The following is a 16,713-nucleotide window of genomic DNA, read 5'->3' on the forward strand; positions in this document are numbered from 1 at the left end:
CATCTTGTTTCTGTTGGTACAGTTAAGAAATTGCTTCATTTCTTCCCACTCTTTTTCTCGTAAAAGGAGGCACCATTAATCTTACGCTATCAGCTCCAAGAGGATAGCCAGTCAACTCACTCATTCAACGAGCCACCGAAGCCAGATTTGAGGTGGGGAGCAGTTTAGGCCTAGGGTATGGTACTCACTGTGCCCACCTCCGGGACAGAACATTCTGCTATGGCACATTCCACGGCTGCTCCTGACTTGTTTCTGGGGTAGGAGTGGGTCAGTGAAGGCGAAGCTGGGCCGTCCTGGTGAATTCCCTCTCAGGGAGATGCCCCGGGGACGGGCTGCAGGCACAGGAAGTCCTATGCACAAAACCTTTGGCTGAGGCTGACTTAAGGTCCCTTCCCTTCCCACCCGCCTCCTTGTATATAGTTTAAACTCTCCACACTAGGTCATTCAAGCCTGGAGTCACCAGAAAAAAGAAGTCGCTGTTTGGGAGATGGCAGATGGTCAAGAGTTCGGACAGCTGCGATGAAGGATTAGTTGTGGGTTTTTCTCAGAGCCTCGCTACAAACTGTGCTGCCGTTCCATGTGCAAACACTATTAAATGAGAATGTTTTCTCTGGCTCCAATCCACCTTCTCCCCACAGTTTAAGTATTGAATTTAAAAAAAAAAAAAACTGAAGTAGTTTAGGTTTACATCTCACATTTAAAACTTAAAAACGTTATTTCCATCAATGTTGGCAGAAACGGGCCACTGTTGATTCCACCAGCAGTCATAATAAACTCTTTCCCACTGACAATCTAACAAATCGTTTTCTGTTTGCCACTGAGTTTGGTTCAATAAAATTTTTGTGCTCTTAAAATTCCCTTAGTAAGAACTCCTAAAAGCAACGTTTCCGAAGGCGGCATTTGTGGGCAACGGACCCAGTGGTTCTGGATCCCAGAGGTGAGCACAACAGGTTAGTGGCAGTTAACTAGAAAGCCTCAAACTCAGAGAGATATTAGTACATTGAATAGCGTGGTATGTACAACATTTCAGTCCATCAGTTGCTTTTAAACCTTTAGGTACACACAAACCTGCCCCCAGCCCTTCCCTGCTAAGGTAAAGTGTGAACATTAACAGAGGTGCAGGGGGTGCCTTGAGACCCTCCCCAGTGTAGGCCCCTGCCTGGGCTGCCTGAGAGGCATTGGGGCTGGAGAGAACCCCCTGCCCCGTGGTGGGCAGCCTCCCTGGGTGGAAACCTAACAGTACCCGTGGGGCTGCGTGCAGGTGGGTCAGAGGACAAGCAAGGCATCCTCGTCTCGGTCTGGAAGCTCCCACAAAGCTTACAAATGTGTCTTGTTTTGTTTTTTTCAAAAGACAGGCCAGACTAATGCTGAGCCCACAAGGTCTCAATCCAGGATTCTTCTAGGTTCTTCCAAGAAAACCCGCTCAGGGAGGTACTGGGCTGAGGTCGCTGAATGCAGCCTGCGAGCTGGGGTTTTTTCATGGTGGTTTTGGAAGAATCGCCCCACTTTTTTTTTTTTTTTCATTTAATTGGTTTGGCTTCTTTCGAAGTAAAAACTTAGTAATTTGGTTCCACAGCCTTCAAGCAAAGCAAAGTGCTGACGGTGTTGATCCTACTGTCCCCAGGGTTTCTCTCCCAGGGAACATCGCTAGGATGGGGGTGGAGGCGCTTTCAGTCCCCAGCGAAAAGAGGCCAACCTCAGACAGTGAAGGAGAACCTCCGCCCACCACCAGGCAACCCTGTGGGGAACATCCTCACCCACAGAAAGCTCACCAGGGCTCCGAGGGGGAGGACCAGAGGGAAGCTCTGTGGGCACAGAGAGGTGGACAGAGTCAGGCCTCCTTGCATGTCCTCGTACAGCCGGCAAGAGCCACAGCCCGGAGCTTCAAGGAGGCTCAAGCATGTGCGGGTCCAGAGCCTCCACTGATGGGGTCCTGGGGCAGGGCACCCAAGCACGGGCCCCGCCTGCCTTGCAGTCCCGCCCTGGGACCCACTCCCCACAGGATCCCTGACTTGGGCTCCGCTAATGACCTCACCTGAGAAAACGCTCCAATTTGATTTGCAGCCTGAACCTGGCATCCCAGCCTCAGACAGCTGCTTGGCACCGAATGCCTTACTTACCCACCCAGACATCTTCCCCATCTCAGGAAATGGCAACTCCATCCTTTCCGTGCTTCAGGCCCAAAACCTCGAGGTCACCTCGAGCCTCTCTCTTTTTCCCTCTTATGCTCTACGGCCAATCTGTTAGCAAATCCTATCGGCCCTGCTTTCAAAAAAAATCCGCAATCTGACCACTCCTCACCATGTCTCTCCTGCTACCGCCCGGGGCCGAGCCCGCATCCCCCTTGCCTGGATTTTTGCAGCCATCCCCTAATTGGTATTCCTGCTTCTAGCCTTGCTCGCTTCCAGGTTTCTCACAGGATGGCAGCTGGCGTGCTCCCTGTAAAACGCAAGTCAGCGCAGGCTCCGCTCTGCTCCATAGCTCCCACCCCACTCAGGGCAGAAGCCAGTGGCCTTATGCTGGCCGGCAAGGCTGAGCCATCCACCCTCCCACCCACACACTTATCCTCACCTCCTTCCATTCTGCCCCTGGCCCACGCCTCCCCTGGGCCTCCTTACTGTCCCCGGACCACACAAGCGCATCCCCACAGTTGGGCACTGCACGCTCTGCCCCCTCTGGCCTGGAATGCTCTGCCCTGAGACCCACTTCCCTAGGTCTCTGCTCTGCTGTCACCTTGCTGAGGCTTTCCCTGACCACTCTATTTAAAACTGCAGCCTTGGGACTTCCCTGGCGGTCCAGTGGTGAAGACTCCATGCTTCCACTGCAGGGGGCCCGGGTTTGATCCCTGGTCGGGGAACTGAGATCCCACATGCGCTGCGGCCAAAAAATTCAAAAAACAAAACAAAAACTGCAGCCTCATCTCCAGGCCTCCTTACCCCCTTCCCTGCTTAATTTTTCTCCATAGCAATGATCACCCTCTGATGCCTTGTACGTATTTATTTTTGTTTATCTGTTGTCTGTCTTTCCCTGAAGAATGTAGGCCCCGTGAGGGCAGGGACTTTTTTTTTTCTGTTTTTCTGTGCAGTATCTCCAGTGCCCAGGTAAAAGCCTAGCACGTAGTAGGTGCTCAGTAAATATTTGTTGAAAGAGTGAATGAAACTAGCTTCCCTCTGCTTCCTTCCATTCCCAACTCTGAGACTAACGGCTGAGCACTGTCCTCAGATGGGATCTACCAACCATTGTAAGACTTTGGACATGTGAAAGTGTTGGGCAAAAGCCACATTTCTGTACTCGACCCTGTCTACCCAACTTCTTTTTCAATGGGCGCCAGAGAAAATGCAGGTCAGACCGTGTACAGACCATCATGAGGAGAAGTTTAACCTTTGTCCTCACCATCTTTGCTGGATCAGGGGATGGGGAGAAACAAAACCAAAATGTGGAAAAGCAGAAAGGCTAGAGTAGGTTTTTATAATTATCACCTTTTAGGAGTATTTTTCTTATTTAAAAAATAATACTGATTTTCTGGGAAAAGAAAAAAACTATCCATGGAAAACTGTCCTTCTAACCAAAATGGTGAGAAGGCAGGTATAAAAATGGAGAAGGCAGGTGTGAAGATGGGGGGCAGGTGTGAAGATGGGGAGACAGGTGTGAAGAGGGGGAGACAGGTGTGAAGGGGGGCAGGTGTGAAGGGGGAAGGTGTGAAGATGGGGGGCAGGTGTGAAGGGGGGCAGGTGTGAAGATGGGGGGCAGGTGTGAAGGGGGCAGGTGTGAAGGGGGAAGGTGTGAAGGGGAAAGGTGTGAAGATGGGGGGCAGGTGTGAAGGGGGCAGGTGTGAAGATGGGAAGCAGGTGTGAAGAGGGGGGGCAGGTGTGAAGATGGGGGTCAGGTGTGAAGAGCAGGGGCAGGTGTGAAGGGGGGGGCAGGTATGGACACGTGGAAGGCAGGCTCACCCCTGGTTAGCTGTAGTGAGAGATGGGGGTTTCTCTTTCACTTCACAGAGTAAAGAGAAGGCTCCGAGGTATCAACAACTTGTACTATTAGGAAAAGGAAGACAAAGAATCTGTGTTTCCTGAACATCAAGAGGAAGTCTCTCTGGCTGCTGGGGGCTAGCTGGTCTCCTCCAGCTCCAAGAGGTCATCCACATACTCCACAACCTCTCCCTGTAAGAGACAATAAGACACCTCTGTTAAGCAGGTACCTGACCTTCAAAGTGCTGGTGAGCAGAGACCGTTTCCAAGAGGCAATTGCCAGCCACCCCTAGGCTGGAGCAGCCTTTCTTCCCTCGTGCCCAGAGGATCTGACTTCTCCCTGGGAGGGACCTGGCTTCCACACCATGTGAACTTGGAGTCAAGTGCTCCAAGACCCCCAGATGGCCTGTGTGAACTGGCGGTCCAGCCCCTTCTAAAAGACCCTGTTTAGTGCCCCTTCCTCTGTGCATCCGTCCCCCAGCCCTACTCCCCTCCCATTAGCAGTTACCCCACAGGAAGACTTTCTGTCTGTTCCCTTTCTGCCTTGATCACCAGACCATGAGCTTCTCAAGGACCAGGACCTTCTTCTGCAGAAACTGGCACACACAGGTCTCAGTAAACCTGCTAGGGGATGGCTGACTGCGTGTAGGCGTGTTACTGCTGGTGCAACTGAAGCAATCAGGCCACTCAAACAAGAGATGCTTGGGTGGTACAGGAGCCCACCTGCTCCCTCCTTTTGCAATGAGCCTTAAGCCTCTACCTGAAACAGCCCAGCATACTTTCTGATTTCCTTCTCTGTGTTGATTCCACTCCCACGACACACCTGACCCACCAGCTGATGACACCCATTCCCTTTACTGCAGAGAATGAGTGAATCACCAAGAAGGCCAAGCCCCTTCCCTGAGGTCAGTACAGGCAGCCCCACCGATGGTGACCACCCCCTGCTACAGCCTGGCCCCCCTCACGGAGGCCTCCTTCCCAGGCCAAGAGCCAATTTGCTCCTTTTGATATTTTAACACAGAGAGAGTCATAAAATCTCTCAGCATTTGAGAATAGTTAGAAAATCTATCAAGTACATGAGACACAAAAAGGGGTCTTATTATTTTTATCAAATGCTTCTACACGTAATGCCTGCAATTAGGAACTCAAGTGATGGGAGTGGAAGACCACTGCTTGAATAAACAACATTCTTCAGTTGCTTTCTGGACCCCAAAAGGAAAACAGGGTATGGCAGAGGATTACATATATGGCCATGACATCTGTTCCCAGGGTTACTGTCTCCTGCTGTGTGGCTACTGTGAGGTGGGGATGATAGTATTGTTTGCTTTTAGCTCACTACTAAGTGTCCCCGGCAATAGAGATGAAAGAAACACATCCTCCTATAAGGTCACTGGTGTCGCGCTCAGATCTATCGATATTTTCCAGGCACCCATCCCCCAGCTGCTGGGAGTGTCGTTGCTAATGGCTTATACCTGTCCCTTCTCTGCATGACTGATCTTGGCCAAAATGAGCAGCCCTGCCAGGGAGCTTATACACCACCCCCTCCGGGCTGCCAACAACTAGTGAGGTACTGAGAAAGGGGATGACAAAAGGCAGAAGGAGCTCTGTGATACAATGCATGCTCCAGAGCTCCCCGCAGGATCAGGATAACCTGACTGCAGGTGAGACCACATGTGTGCGTAGCTCCTTCCCCTGCCCCGCACCTCCTTTCCTACCCAAGAGCATCTATTTCAGCTTGCTTTATAAACATTCTGAAACTGTAACAGGGCCTCTGCAAAATTTTTAACCAGTGTGCAAACTTTCAGGAGTTCTTACACACATTTCAAGCCCAGAAAGATATAGGGGCTTCCCTGGTGGCGCAGTGGTTGAGAATCTGCCTGCCAATGCAGGGGACATGGGTTCAAGCCCTGGTCTGGGAAGGTACCACATGCCGCGGAGCAACTAGGCCCGTGAGCCACAATTACTGAGCCTGCGCATCTGGAGCCTGTGCTCCGCAACAAGAGAGGCTGCGATAATGAGAGGCCCGCGCACCGCGATGAAGAGTGGCCCCCACTTGCCACAACTAGAGAAAGCCCTCGCACAGAAACGAAGACCCAACACAGCCATAAAATAAATAAATTAAATAAATAAATAACCCCCCCCAAAAAAATGTTAAAAAAAAAAAGATATAAAGAAGAATACCACAAATATCAGGAGACTGTATTGACGCTTTGTTTCAAAGTAGCATTTTATCCTTTGGAAATTTTTAAGGATTAACTAAGAATTTTATTGTGTTGGTTACAGTTTATTTCAAATTATTACTTGCCATAATTTGATATATAATTTAAAAAATAGCTCATTCTTTAGAAATTCTTTTATAATTCTAAAGCTTTGATTAATAACCTAACTACTTTGGGAACTTCAATGGAGTCCTGTTATCTTGACAGGTCCAAGTCTAAGAATCCTAGGAATTTTAAAGCCTGGAATAAGCTTGGTCTATTCACTAGATGATTACTAAGCAGCCGTGTGACTTTGAGTAAGTCACTCTACCTTTCTGAGTGTGTTTCCTCATCTGTGACATGAGAGAGCTTTACTAAAATCTCATAAAGGGTCTCTTCTTGTTCTAATATTTATGATTTTTTTCTAAATGCATTGCTCTTGTATGTTAAAAGTCTTCAAAGGGTTCATAGCCAGGAATTCCACCTCTGGGAATTTATCCTAAGGAAATGATCAGAGAAGAGGTAAAAGATTTAGTAACTGCTGTGTTATTTATAAAAGCAAAAAGTTGGAAGCAACCTAAATGCCTATAAAAAGAGCTTTATTTAAAAAATCCACACCATGGAATATTAGTCATTACAAAATTGTCTTTATAATGAACATTAACTAACAAGGTTAACAAAAACCACAAAATCATCTCAATAGGTGCAGAAAAAACATTTGGCAAAATTCAACACCAAAGCATTTGAAAAAATTCCTAGTTTGTTGAATGATAAAAAACATTCAACTAAATAGGAATAGAAGAGGAACCTCCTCAACCTGATAAAGGGCCCTACCACAGCTAAGAATGTACTTAATGATGAAACAGAAGGCTTTCCTTCTAAGATTAGGAACAAGACAAGGATTTCCACTCTCTCCATTTCTATTCAACATTGTACTAGAGGTTTTTAGCCAGGGCAATTAGCCAGAAAAATAAACAAAAGACATCCAGACTGGAAAAGAAGTAAAACCATGTCTATTCACAGGTAACATGATCTTGTATACAGAGACTCCTTAGGAATCCATACACATCAAAAAAAAGTTTAGAACTGATAGACAAGTTCAATAAGTTTGCAAGATTACAATATCAACATACAAAAATCAACTGTATTTCTATACACCAGCAACGCACAACTAGAAAATCAAAATAAGAAAAACAATTCCATTTCCAATAGCAGCAAGAATAACAAAACTTGGGAAAATATTATTGAAGGAAGTTAAAGAAGACCTAAATAAGTAGAAAGGTATCCCATATTCATGGATCGGAATATTTAATATTGTTAAGATGTCAGTCAATCTTCAGATTCAGCACAATTCCTATAAAAATCCCAGCTGCCTTTTGCAGAATTTGGCAAGCTGATCCCATATTTCATATGGAAATGCAAGGGGCCCAGAATAGCCAAAACAATCTAGAAGAAGAAGAAAGAAGTTGGAAGACTCACACTTCCCAATCTCAAAATGTAGTACAAAGCTACAGTGTTCAAGACAATGCAGTACTGGCATAAGGATAGAAATCTAGATCAATGGAATAGAATTGAGAGTCCAGAGATAAACCTTCACATTTAAGGTCAATTGATTTCTTACAAGGGTACCCAGACAATTGAATAGGGAAAGAAAGTCTTTTCAACAAATGATGCTGGACAACAGTATTTCCACACACAAAAGAATGAAATTGGATCACTACCTCACATCATATGTTAAATTAACAAAAAAAAAAGATTGTAGACCTAAATGTAAGTGTATAACACTATAAAAACCTTAGAAAAAACCAGTAAATTTTAGTGATCTTGGATTAGACAATATTTTCTTTGATATGACACCAAAAACACAAGCAACAACAGGAAAAATAGATAAGTTGGATTTCATCAAAATTTAAAACTTTTGAGCTTCAAGACACCATTAACATGGCTTCCCTGGTGGCGCAGTGGTTGGGAGTGCCTGCCAATGCAGGGGACACGGGTTCAAGCCCTGGTCTGGGAAGATCCCGCAGGCCACGGAGCAACTAGGCCCGTGAGCCACAACTACTGAGCCTGCGCGTCTGGAGCCTGTGCTCCACAACAAGAGAGGCCGTGATAGTGAGAGGCCCGCGCACCGCGATGAAGAGTGGCCCCCACTTGCCGCAACTAGAGAAAGCCCTTGCACAGAAACGAAGACCCAACACAGCCAAAAATAAATAAATAAATAATAAAAATAAAGGAATTCCTTTAAAAAAAAAAAGTAAAATAAATACCCTTCTTTTAAAAAAAAAAAAAGACACCATTAACAAAGTGAAAAGATAATGCACAGATTGGGAGAAAATTTTTACAATTCATATATCTGACAGGGGACTTATAACCATAATATATAAAGAACTCTTACAACTCAACAATGAAAAGACAAGCAACCCAATTTAAAAATGGGCAAAGGACTTGAATAGAATCAACATTTCTCCAAAGAAGATATACAAATGGCTAATAGCCATATGAAAAGATGCTCAACACCATTAGTCAATAGGGAAATGCAAGTCAAAACCATAATTAGGTACCACTTCACACCCACTAGGATGGCTATAATAAAAAAGACAGACACACACACATACACACACACAAAAAGAAAGACAGACACTATAAGTGTTGAGGAAGATGAAACAGATTAGAACTCTCATACATTGCTGGTGGGAATGTAAAATGATTCAGCCACTCTGGAAAACAGTCTGGCAGTTCTTTAACAAGTTAAACATAGAGTAATAGGACCGAGAAATTCTACTCCTAAATATATACTCCTAGGTATAAGAGAATTAAAAACTTTTGTCCAAACAAAAATTTGTACCCAAATGTCCATAGTATAATTATTCAAAGTAGCCAAAAAGCGGAAACAACCCAAATGTCCATCAACCAAGGAATAAACAACAGGTGGTATATCCATACAGTGGAGTATTATTCAGCAATGAAAAGGAATTTTTACATGTAACGTGATGCATGTTACAACATGGCTAAACCCGGAAAACATTACGCTCAGTGAAAGAAACTAGTCACAAAGACCAAAAACCATGATTCCATTCACATGAAACATCCAGAACAGGCAAATCCAGAGACAGAAAGTAGGTCAGTGGTTGCCAGGGGCTGGGGGAAAGGGTCGGGGTGGGCAGAGGGGAAGGAATGGAAAGTGACTACTAATAGGTTTGGGCTTTCATTTGGTTTTTCTTTTTTTTTTGGCTGCACTGTGCAGCTCGCGGGACCTTAGTTCCCCGACCAGGGATGGAACCCCGGCCCTCGGCAGTGAAAGCACGGAGTTCTAACCACCAGACTGCCAGGGAAGTCCCTGGGCTTTCATTTGGGTGAAGAAAATGTTCTCAAATTTGAATGCACAACTTTATGAATATACTAAAAAAACCCCACTGAATTGTATACTTTAGAAAGGAGAATTGTACAATATGTGAATAATATCTCAATCAAACTGTTCTAGAAAAACATAACCAGGGAAATTGCTCATACTACAGTGTTACATGGAAAAGCCATGATATATAATTACAGTCAAGTTTATAGTGAATATATATTGGAAATATATAGAAAAAACTGGAGACATAAATACCAAAATATCAATAGTAGTTTGCCTCTAGATAATCAGGAACTCTACTGTCCCATTTTTCCTAAATACTTTTTTCTCAGGAATTCCCTGGCGGTCCAGTGGTTAAGACTCCATGCTTCCACTGCCTGGGACATGGGTTCGATCCCTGGTCAGGGAACTAAGATCCCGCATGCCGTGCTGTGCAGCCAATAAATAAATAAGTAAATAAATATATTTTTCTCCACTTTTCAAACCATAGCGGTCAACCTTGTTTGTGTCTGGTCAGCATTCCTTCCTTTTCAGCATCCTTGTAGTCATATCACAGGCTCTGCTTCAAGAGAACCCAAGCCAAGACATATGGCACATGGGTCACTTCCTAGTTTGTAAAGCACTTCGACGTGCAAAGTGGTATTTCATTCTTCCAACCCTGTGAGGTCAATGTTATTAGCCCCATTTTACAGACGAAGGACTGAGGCTCAGGGGAGCTAAATGCATGCTAGTGGTCGATCCATCTCATGCAAATTCATGCACAGAAAACAAATTCCATGATGATGTCTCATTTACAGGTGCTTCACCGAAAACTGGGGCAGTGGAAAGAGCAGACATGGAGGCTCAGGGCTCCCAGGTCTGGCCTAGCAGCTCCCAGAACCTTCCTGTTCCCCAAGCTCCTCAGCTATAAAGTGAAGGGTCAGACGAGAACAAACCCGCAGCTCTCTCCCAGCTCCGATGGCTGGCAAGGCCCCAGCTGTCTTAGAAAGAGTTTGACGGTTTGTTCCAAACACATCTCTCTAAACACTACCCCTAATGATGGCTTTTCTGTGACTAAGCTGCCCCACCACAGAATGACAGCTCCATAACCAGCAGAGTCTCCGCCGTCAATAAAGAAGTCAGCTAAGTAAGACTTAATCAGGAATTTCAAGCAACCCCGGAGAAGGATAAAATGCCTAATTTACAGAAAACAAAACAAAACAAAAAAGCCCAAACTGACAGAAAAATTGGGATGTGGGCTTCCCAGTGTCTTCAGAGTGCTAAAATTCAGTGTGTTTTTATAATGTTAAAAAATGGGGCTTCCCTGGTGGCGCAGTGGTTGAGAATCTGCCTGCCAATGCAGGGCACACGGGTTCGAGCCCTGGTCTGGGAAGATCCCACATGCCACGGAGCAACTGGGCCCGTGAGCCACAACTACTGAGCCTGCGCGTCTGGAGCCTGTGCTCCGCAAAAAGAGAGGCCGCGATAGTGAGAGGCCCGCGCACCGCGATGAAGAGTGGACCCCGCTTGCCGCAACTAAAGAAAGCCCTCGCACAGAAACGAAGACCCAACACAGCCATAAATAAATAAAATAAATAAATTTAAAAAAAAAAACAAAAACAACCATTAAAAAAAAAAAAAATGATGTTGATGCCACACGGTGCAGGAAAAGAAAAAAAAAAAGATGCTCGGACGGCTCCTGTGATGGGTTCCTGGAGGACGGCTCCGTACTCTGTCAGGAAACGTGGTGCTTCAGCCTGGGTTTCCTAGAAAACCCTTCTTGCCCAGGCCAGTGCTCTGACACGTTAAAACGCCCACAGAAACTCTGTTTCCCAAGGCCCCTTCTGTTTCTCATTTCAGGGACGACTCGGCCTTCCAGTGATTTTTAACAAAGCTGTGAGTAATATTTTCTCTTAGCCAGACGTGTGCTAAACAGAAAAACTTACCTCATCATCATCCATTATGTTTTCCTTAGCAAAGTCATGCAGCTCTTTCTGGAGTGTCGTCACGTTAAAGAACTGAACTGCTTCCTGTTCAGACACAAACAGAGAACAGTTTATATGACCAACCTTTTAACGGGAGAACTGGGCTGGTGGCAGGCGGGGGAAGGGTATGAGCTTTCTTTGGGGGGTGATGAAAATGTTTAAAATTAAATAGTTGTAACGGTCACACAGCTCTGTGACTATACTAAGACCACTGAATTGTGCACTTTGAAAGCATGAATTTGACAGTATATGAATTATATCTCAATTTGAAAAAAAGAGTAGCCAATCCTGAGTGAATGAAAGAGAAAGTGTGTGTGTGTGTGTGTGTGTGTGTGTGTGTGTGTGTGTGTGTGTTGGCTGGACAGTGAAGTTGAAGGAAGATGCATGTATGGCAAACCAGGACAGCATGCACAAATCTCAATGAAAATACAAGTTAAGGGCAAATTAGAAAAGATCTTCTGAAAGTGATATATAATCCATAGGTTTCCCTGAACACATGCAAAGCTGAGTGCATCCATCAAGGGAATTAAATGATGATTCATCCATAAACAAGCCTGCCATGGAGTTGTTAAAAAAAAAAAAAAAAAGTAGGTGGTATGGGTGCGACATGGGAAGTGTTCATGATGAAACTGTTAGAAAGACAAAGCAAGTTGCAAAACAGTATGTAAGATCCCATTTTTGTAAAAATTAACAGTTACATGCTGCATATACAGTAAATGCATAGCTATAGGGCAGGATGAGAAAGAGAAAATATGGGATTAAGAAGCAGTCTCAATTCCTAAGTGAATCATTTCTGTAATGTTTAAAATCTGTAGAGTGCTTACTAATTTAGAAATGAGAACAAAGAAGTAAAATGTTAAAAGATAAAAATGCTACCAAAAAAACTGAGTTTCCCTTCATTTCTGAAATAAACCATCTCTTAAGATGCAAAGTTGCTTCCTGAAAGTGGGATGAAGAAGAGAACAGGAAACGCAATGCCTGGTGCACTGGCACGTACTGGTCTGGGCTGGAAATGCTCCTCCAAGAGCCCCCACTTGTCCCTGTGGTACTGATAATACACCAGGTTCTGCTGCATGACCTTATCGTCCTGGTCAAAGAGCAGGTAGCTGACCGCACAGGGGGCTGCGTTCTTCAAGTCGTTCACTGAAGGCGAAGGAAACAAGAACAGGAAATCAGCAAACCTCTCACGACCCACCCTCCATTGAATAACACCTTCAAAAAGAAAAAGATCACCAACAAGCCCCTTCTCCACAGACCCTCCTTCGGAATACCTGCAAAGACAAAAGAAATCTTCCCAGGGTGAAAAGGTCACAGATAGGGTATCCATGGGAATGTGGAGGCCAGTTTGGAAAACAGAAGCAGTTCCTCTTTAGGCAGAGACCTATGCAGAAATGCCTACTATATTCCCCTCACGCCTTGGAGACCTGGGCTGGTGTCACATCCCTGGAACCTAAGCAGGCTTGGGTCCCAAGGCTGGACTGTCCTGAAGCTGAGGGAGCTGGTGAGGACATGCCAGCAAATGAGCCCTCCTTGGACCTGCAGTGCCTGGTCTCCTCTGCATGTGAACCATAATCTCCAAGTCCAGGTAGGCCCTTCAAATGCTAAACCAAGCCTAGTTCACCCAAAAAAGGGTCCACCCTCTGGGCTGGAAGAGTTTTGAAAAGTCACCTGGTCTCCATGTCTCCTGGTGGTGGGGTTCCCACCTCCAACCTCCTGCCTTAGAGTCACCCCACCTATGGACGACAGCGCCCTCAGTGCAGCGGTTTTGCTGGGGCTGGGATTTCTCCGTGGGGTGAAGGGTAAGGGGGAAGAAGGAACGAGACACAAGCCCTTGGGCCTTTCTTCTGGCACACTCCGCTCTCCTTGACAACCCAGGAACACGACTTTCCTAAGGCTCTGGTTGCCCAAGTATCCAAGTTGGGCATGAAGAAATGCTGCCGCCTTGTGGCCGTTTCCCATAACAACGACTTTAAAACCACTGCTGATGGGCACTTCCTAGTCACAAGGCCTGTGGGGTTGGAAATGACACCTGTCCTCAAGAAACGTCCTGGGGTAAGTGATTGAAAAAGAATTCAAAACGGGGCCAAGAGGATTCAAGAGGCCAATTTCAAGATGTAAATTTTACTCACACTGTTTACCTGTAATCCAGAAAGCAAAGATTTCTTGGGGAGCAGCAAGAAAAGCTGAAAGTTTTGGTTTTTTATCCATTATGTCTTTGCCACAGTTTCTGATATTCTGGTTGGTTTTTAGAGTTAGGATTTCAGAGGACCGACCAGTGAGCTTCCAGGGCCTGGAAGTGTCCGGAACACCTCTAAACTCCAGTGTTCTCACGTGTTCCCACTGAACCAAGCCTACTTAGTGGCTGGAAGATCCATGTTTCAATGTCAATTCATGGGGTAGTTTAGTGAAGTGTCAGCACAGCATCTCAGGAAAATGAAAGAGAAACACGGGCTATATTTTCCTCCAACAGAACATCTATAAACTGAATCCAAGATCAGCAATGTGTTGATAAAAGTTGAAAATGGGTGATAGGCACCCTACTGTTCATTATACCAACCTCTCCAACACATGTGTTGTTTTTTTTTATTACCTTGGTTTGTTTTTTTTTAATTTATTTATTTTATTTATTTATTTTTGGCTGTGTTGGGTCTTCACTGCTGCACACATGCTTTTTCTACTTGCGGCCAACCGGGGGCTACTTTTCGTTGAGGTGCACAGGCTTCTCATTGCAGTGGCCTCTCTTGTTGCGGAGCACGGGCTCTAGGTGCGTGGGCTTCGGTAGTTGCGGCACGCGGGTTCCGTAGTTGTGGCTCGTGGGCTCTAGAGCGCAGGCTCAGTAGTTGCGGCGCACGGCCCTAGTTGCTCCGCGGCATGTGGGATCTTCCCGGACCAGGGCTTGAACCCGTGTCCCCTAGCATTGGCAGGTGGATTCTTAACCACTGCGCCACCAGGGAAGCCCCCAATATATGTTTTTAAATTTCCAGAAGTTAAATAAAACATGTACGTAATTTTTTTACAATTCTCATTAAAACAGGGTCCTTCCACGTGTGGCTGAATAAAAGTCAACAGTTAACACTGGGGTTGGGGGGAGAGCAGGGAGGGGGATGGAGATAGGTTGTTTGCTTTTGATGTTTCTCTGTACATCTCTGAGATGTTTGGTTCACTGCAATAAGCTTCTCCTGTAAGCCTTTTTGAAAAAAAGCACTTACATTAAATCAGTTACTTATATTAGAAAAGAGGGCTCTTCATAAGCAAAGACACTGCCTAGTGGAAAACTGTCCCCTCCACACTAGAATGTGGTCAATAAGTATTTGCTGGCACCGTGCTGTGAGCTCAGTGCTGCCTCATAGGAAAGCATGTTCACACATTACATAGAACTAGACTCTTGTCCTCTATGCTGAATAATCCTTTACCAGACAGCTCACGCTGGGGTGACAGTGGCAAATAAAATCTCATCCTTCCCTCCATGAAAGGGGACTTCTGGGAAGGACACCTGTTAAAAACACACCTCAACCTCTTCTTGATCTCAGAAATGTCCCAACCAAGGGACATTTCAGGACATTTCATTGCATCCTTAGATGAGGTTCCGGCCGTTCTAAGATCAGGTTCACTGCTGAGAGAGGCCAGTTACCTCCCTCAGAAAAACATGGTATAAATGTCAGTATCAGAGACTTTTCAGGAACAAAGGAGCCATCTTGATTAACAGCAAAAGTTTAAATATTTTTAATTTAAAAACTAAAAAGAGAGAGAGACGGAGAGAAGGAAAATATTTTTCTTTTCTTTTTTTCCCTTTTTTAACCTTCAGCAGGCAAGGCTTTCAGTGTGTCCTGGAGAGGAGATGAGATGGGATTAAAAGGTAGGCAGGTTAGGTGGCTGCTGGAGCAGAGGGAACCCAACAAAGAACAGGATGAACACAGCAGGGAAGGGGGGCTGTGGAAGACAAGGTCACCTGGCACTCCTCCAGGACATCCCTGAGTCCCCAAGACCAGCTGCCCCTGAGTTTGAAGAGCAGCCTTGGGGAAGCTAGCCAGACACCTGCCAGTGGACCCAGACATTTCATCAGGAGGGTAGAGTTGTTGCTGCTGCAAATGACCCTAGTAACTTCCCGTGCTTGTCACTGAACTGCCAAGGTACATGCTGCTCCCGCGAGTGGCACCCAGCAATCTTGGCTACAGGGAGAGGGGGGAAAGCCAGGAAATTCAGGCTCTGAAGTCTGAACTCCAAGTTCCTTTCTTTCTCCCATGTGTCCCCTTTGTCCACTTGGAAGGTTCTGATTGATAAACTCCAATTTCAGGCCAAGGTAGGACCAACTGCAATGACATTCTAAGACTCTGAAAAGTAAAGCCAATGACGTGGAAGAAGGGAAATAATGATATTTTTTAAAAAAAAGAAAAAAGAAAAAAGGGACTTGCCTGGCGGTCCATTGGTTAGGACTCCGCGCCTCCACTGCAAGGGGGCATGGGTTCGATCCCTGGTCGGGGAACTAAGATCCCGCATGCCATGCAGAGCGGCCAAAAGAACAACAACAACAACAACCAAAAAAACAGTTATATAGAGTTTGCCATGTGCCAGTGTGTGAATTTCCTAAGCATTCCACGTCTATCAACTCATTTAATCCTCAACAATCTTAGGAGGTTAGTACTCTCTACAGATGTGGAAGTTAAGTGTTAGTACCTTGCTCAGATCTCCTAGAAAATGATTACTTACATTTATAATAAGCAAACTGCAAATAATGATACATGGTAGCCACAAATTTCTCGACTGGATATCCTCCTATAACTGGGGTGAGGTTTTCTTCACACTGTATTTTGCATTCCAGAACTTCCACATAATGATCTGAAAGAACACACAAATTTTCAGGCAGTGTATCCATTATTTTCTTAATGCTGCTTCTGCCCCACTGCCCCAAAAGATCAAGGTAAAAGGTAAAAATGATAAATGATAAAATGATAAAAGTAAAATATTCACAACACTTATGATAAAGGGCTAAAATCTTTCATGCACAGTTTCCTAAATCAATAAGAAAAAGACAAATGTCCACTATAAAAATAGCCAAAGGATGTTAATAGAAATTATAAAAAGGGCTAATAAACATTGTGAAAAGATCTTAACCACATTTGAAATTAAGAAATACAATTCTACCTAAAATAATGTAAGCTATTACATTGGCAAAATGTTTAAAATTTGATGATGTCCAGTGATAGGAAAAGAATAGTGAGACTCATGCTCTC

At 45.1% G+C, this 16,713-nt stretch overlaps 1 protein-coding gene across 1 annotated transcript in view; it reads right to left on the reverse strand.

Annotated features, from left to right (window-relative positions):
• Positions 1–3,449: 3,449 nt before the first annotated feature.
• CRTAP (cartilage associated protein) overlaps positions 3,450–16,713 on the reverse strand; it is a 33,496-nt gene continuing 20,232 nt past the window's right edge. Inside the window, exons 4-7 of the mRNA XM_068557606.1 lie at positions 16,190–16,318; positions 12,480–12,625; positions 11,444–11,527; positions 3,450–4,160 (exon numbers count right to left, since the gene is read on the reverse strand). Coding sequence (XP_068413707.1) covers positions 4,107–4,160; positions 11,444–11,527; positions 12,480–12,625; positions 16,190–16,318 — 413 coding nt within the window. The 3' untranslated portion in view covers positions 3,450–4,106. The remainder of the gene's footprint in view (positions 4,161–11,443; positions 11,528–12,479; positions 12,626–16,189; positions 16,319–16,713) is intronic.

The sequence above is a fragment of the Eschrichtius robustus genome, chromosome 12, assembly GCF_028021215.1.
Source record: "Eschrichtius robustus isolate mEscRob2 chromosome 12, mEscRob2.pri, whole genome shotgun sequence".
Classification (NCBI taxonomy): domain Eukaryota; kingdom Metazoa; phylum Chordata; class Mammalia; order Artiodactyla; family Eschrichtiidae; genus Eschrichtius; species Eschrichtius robustus.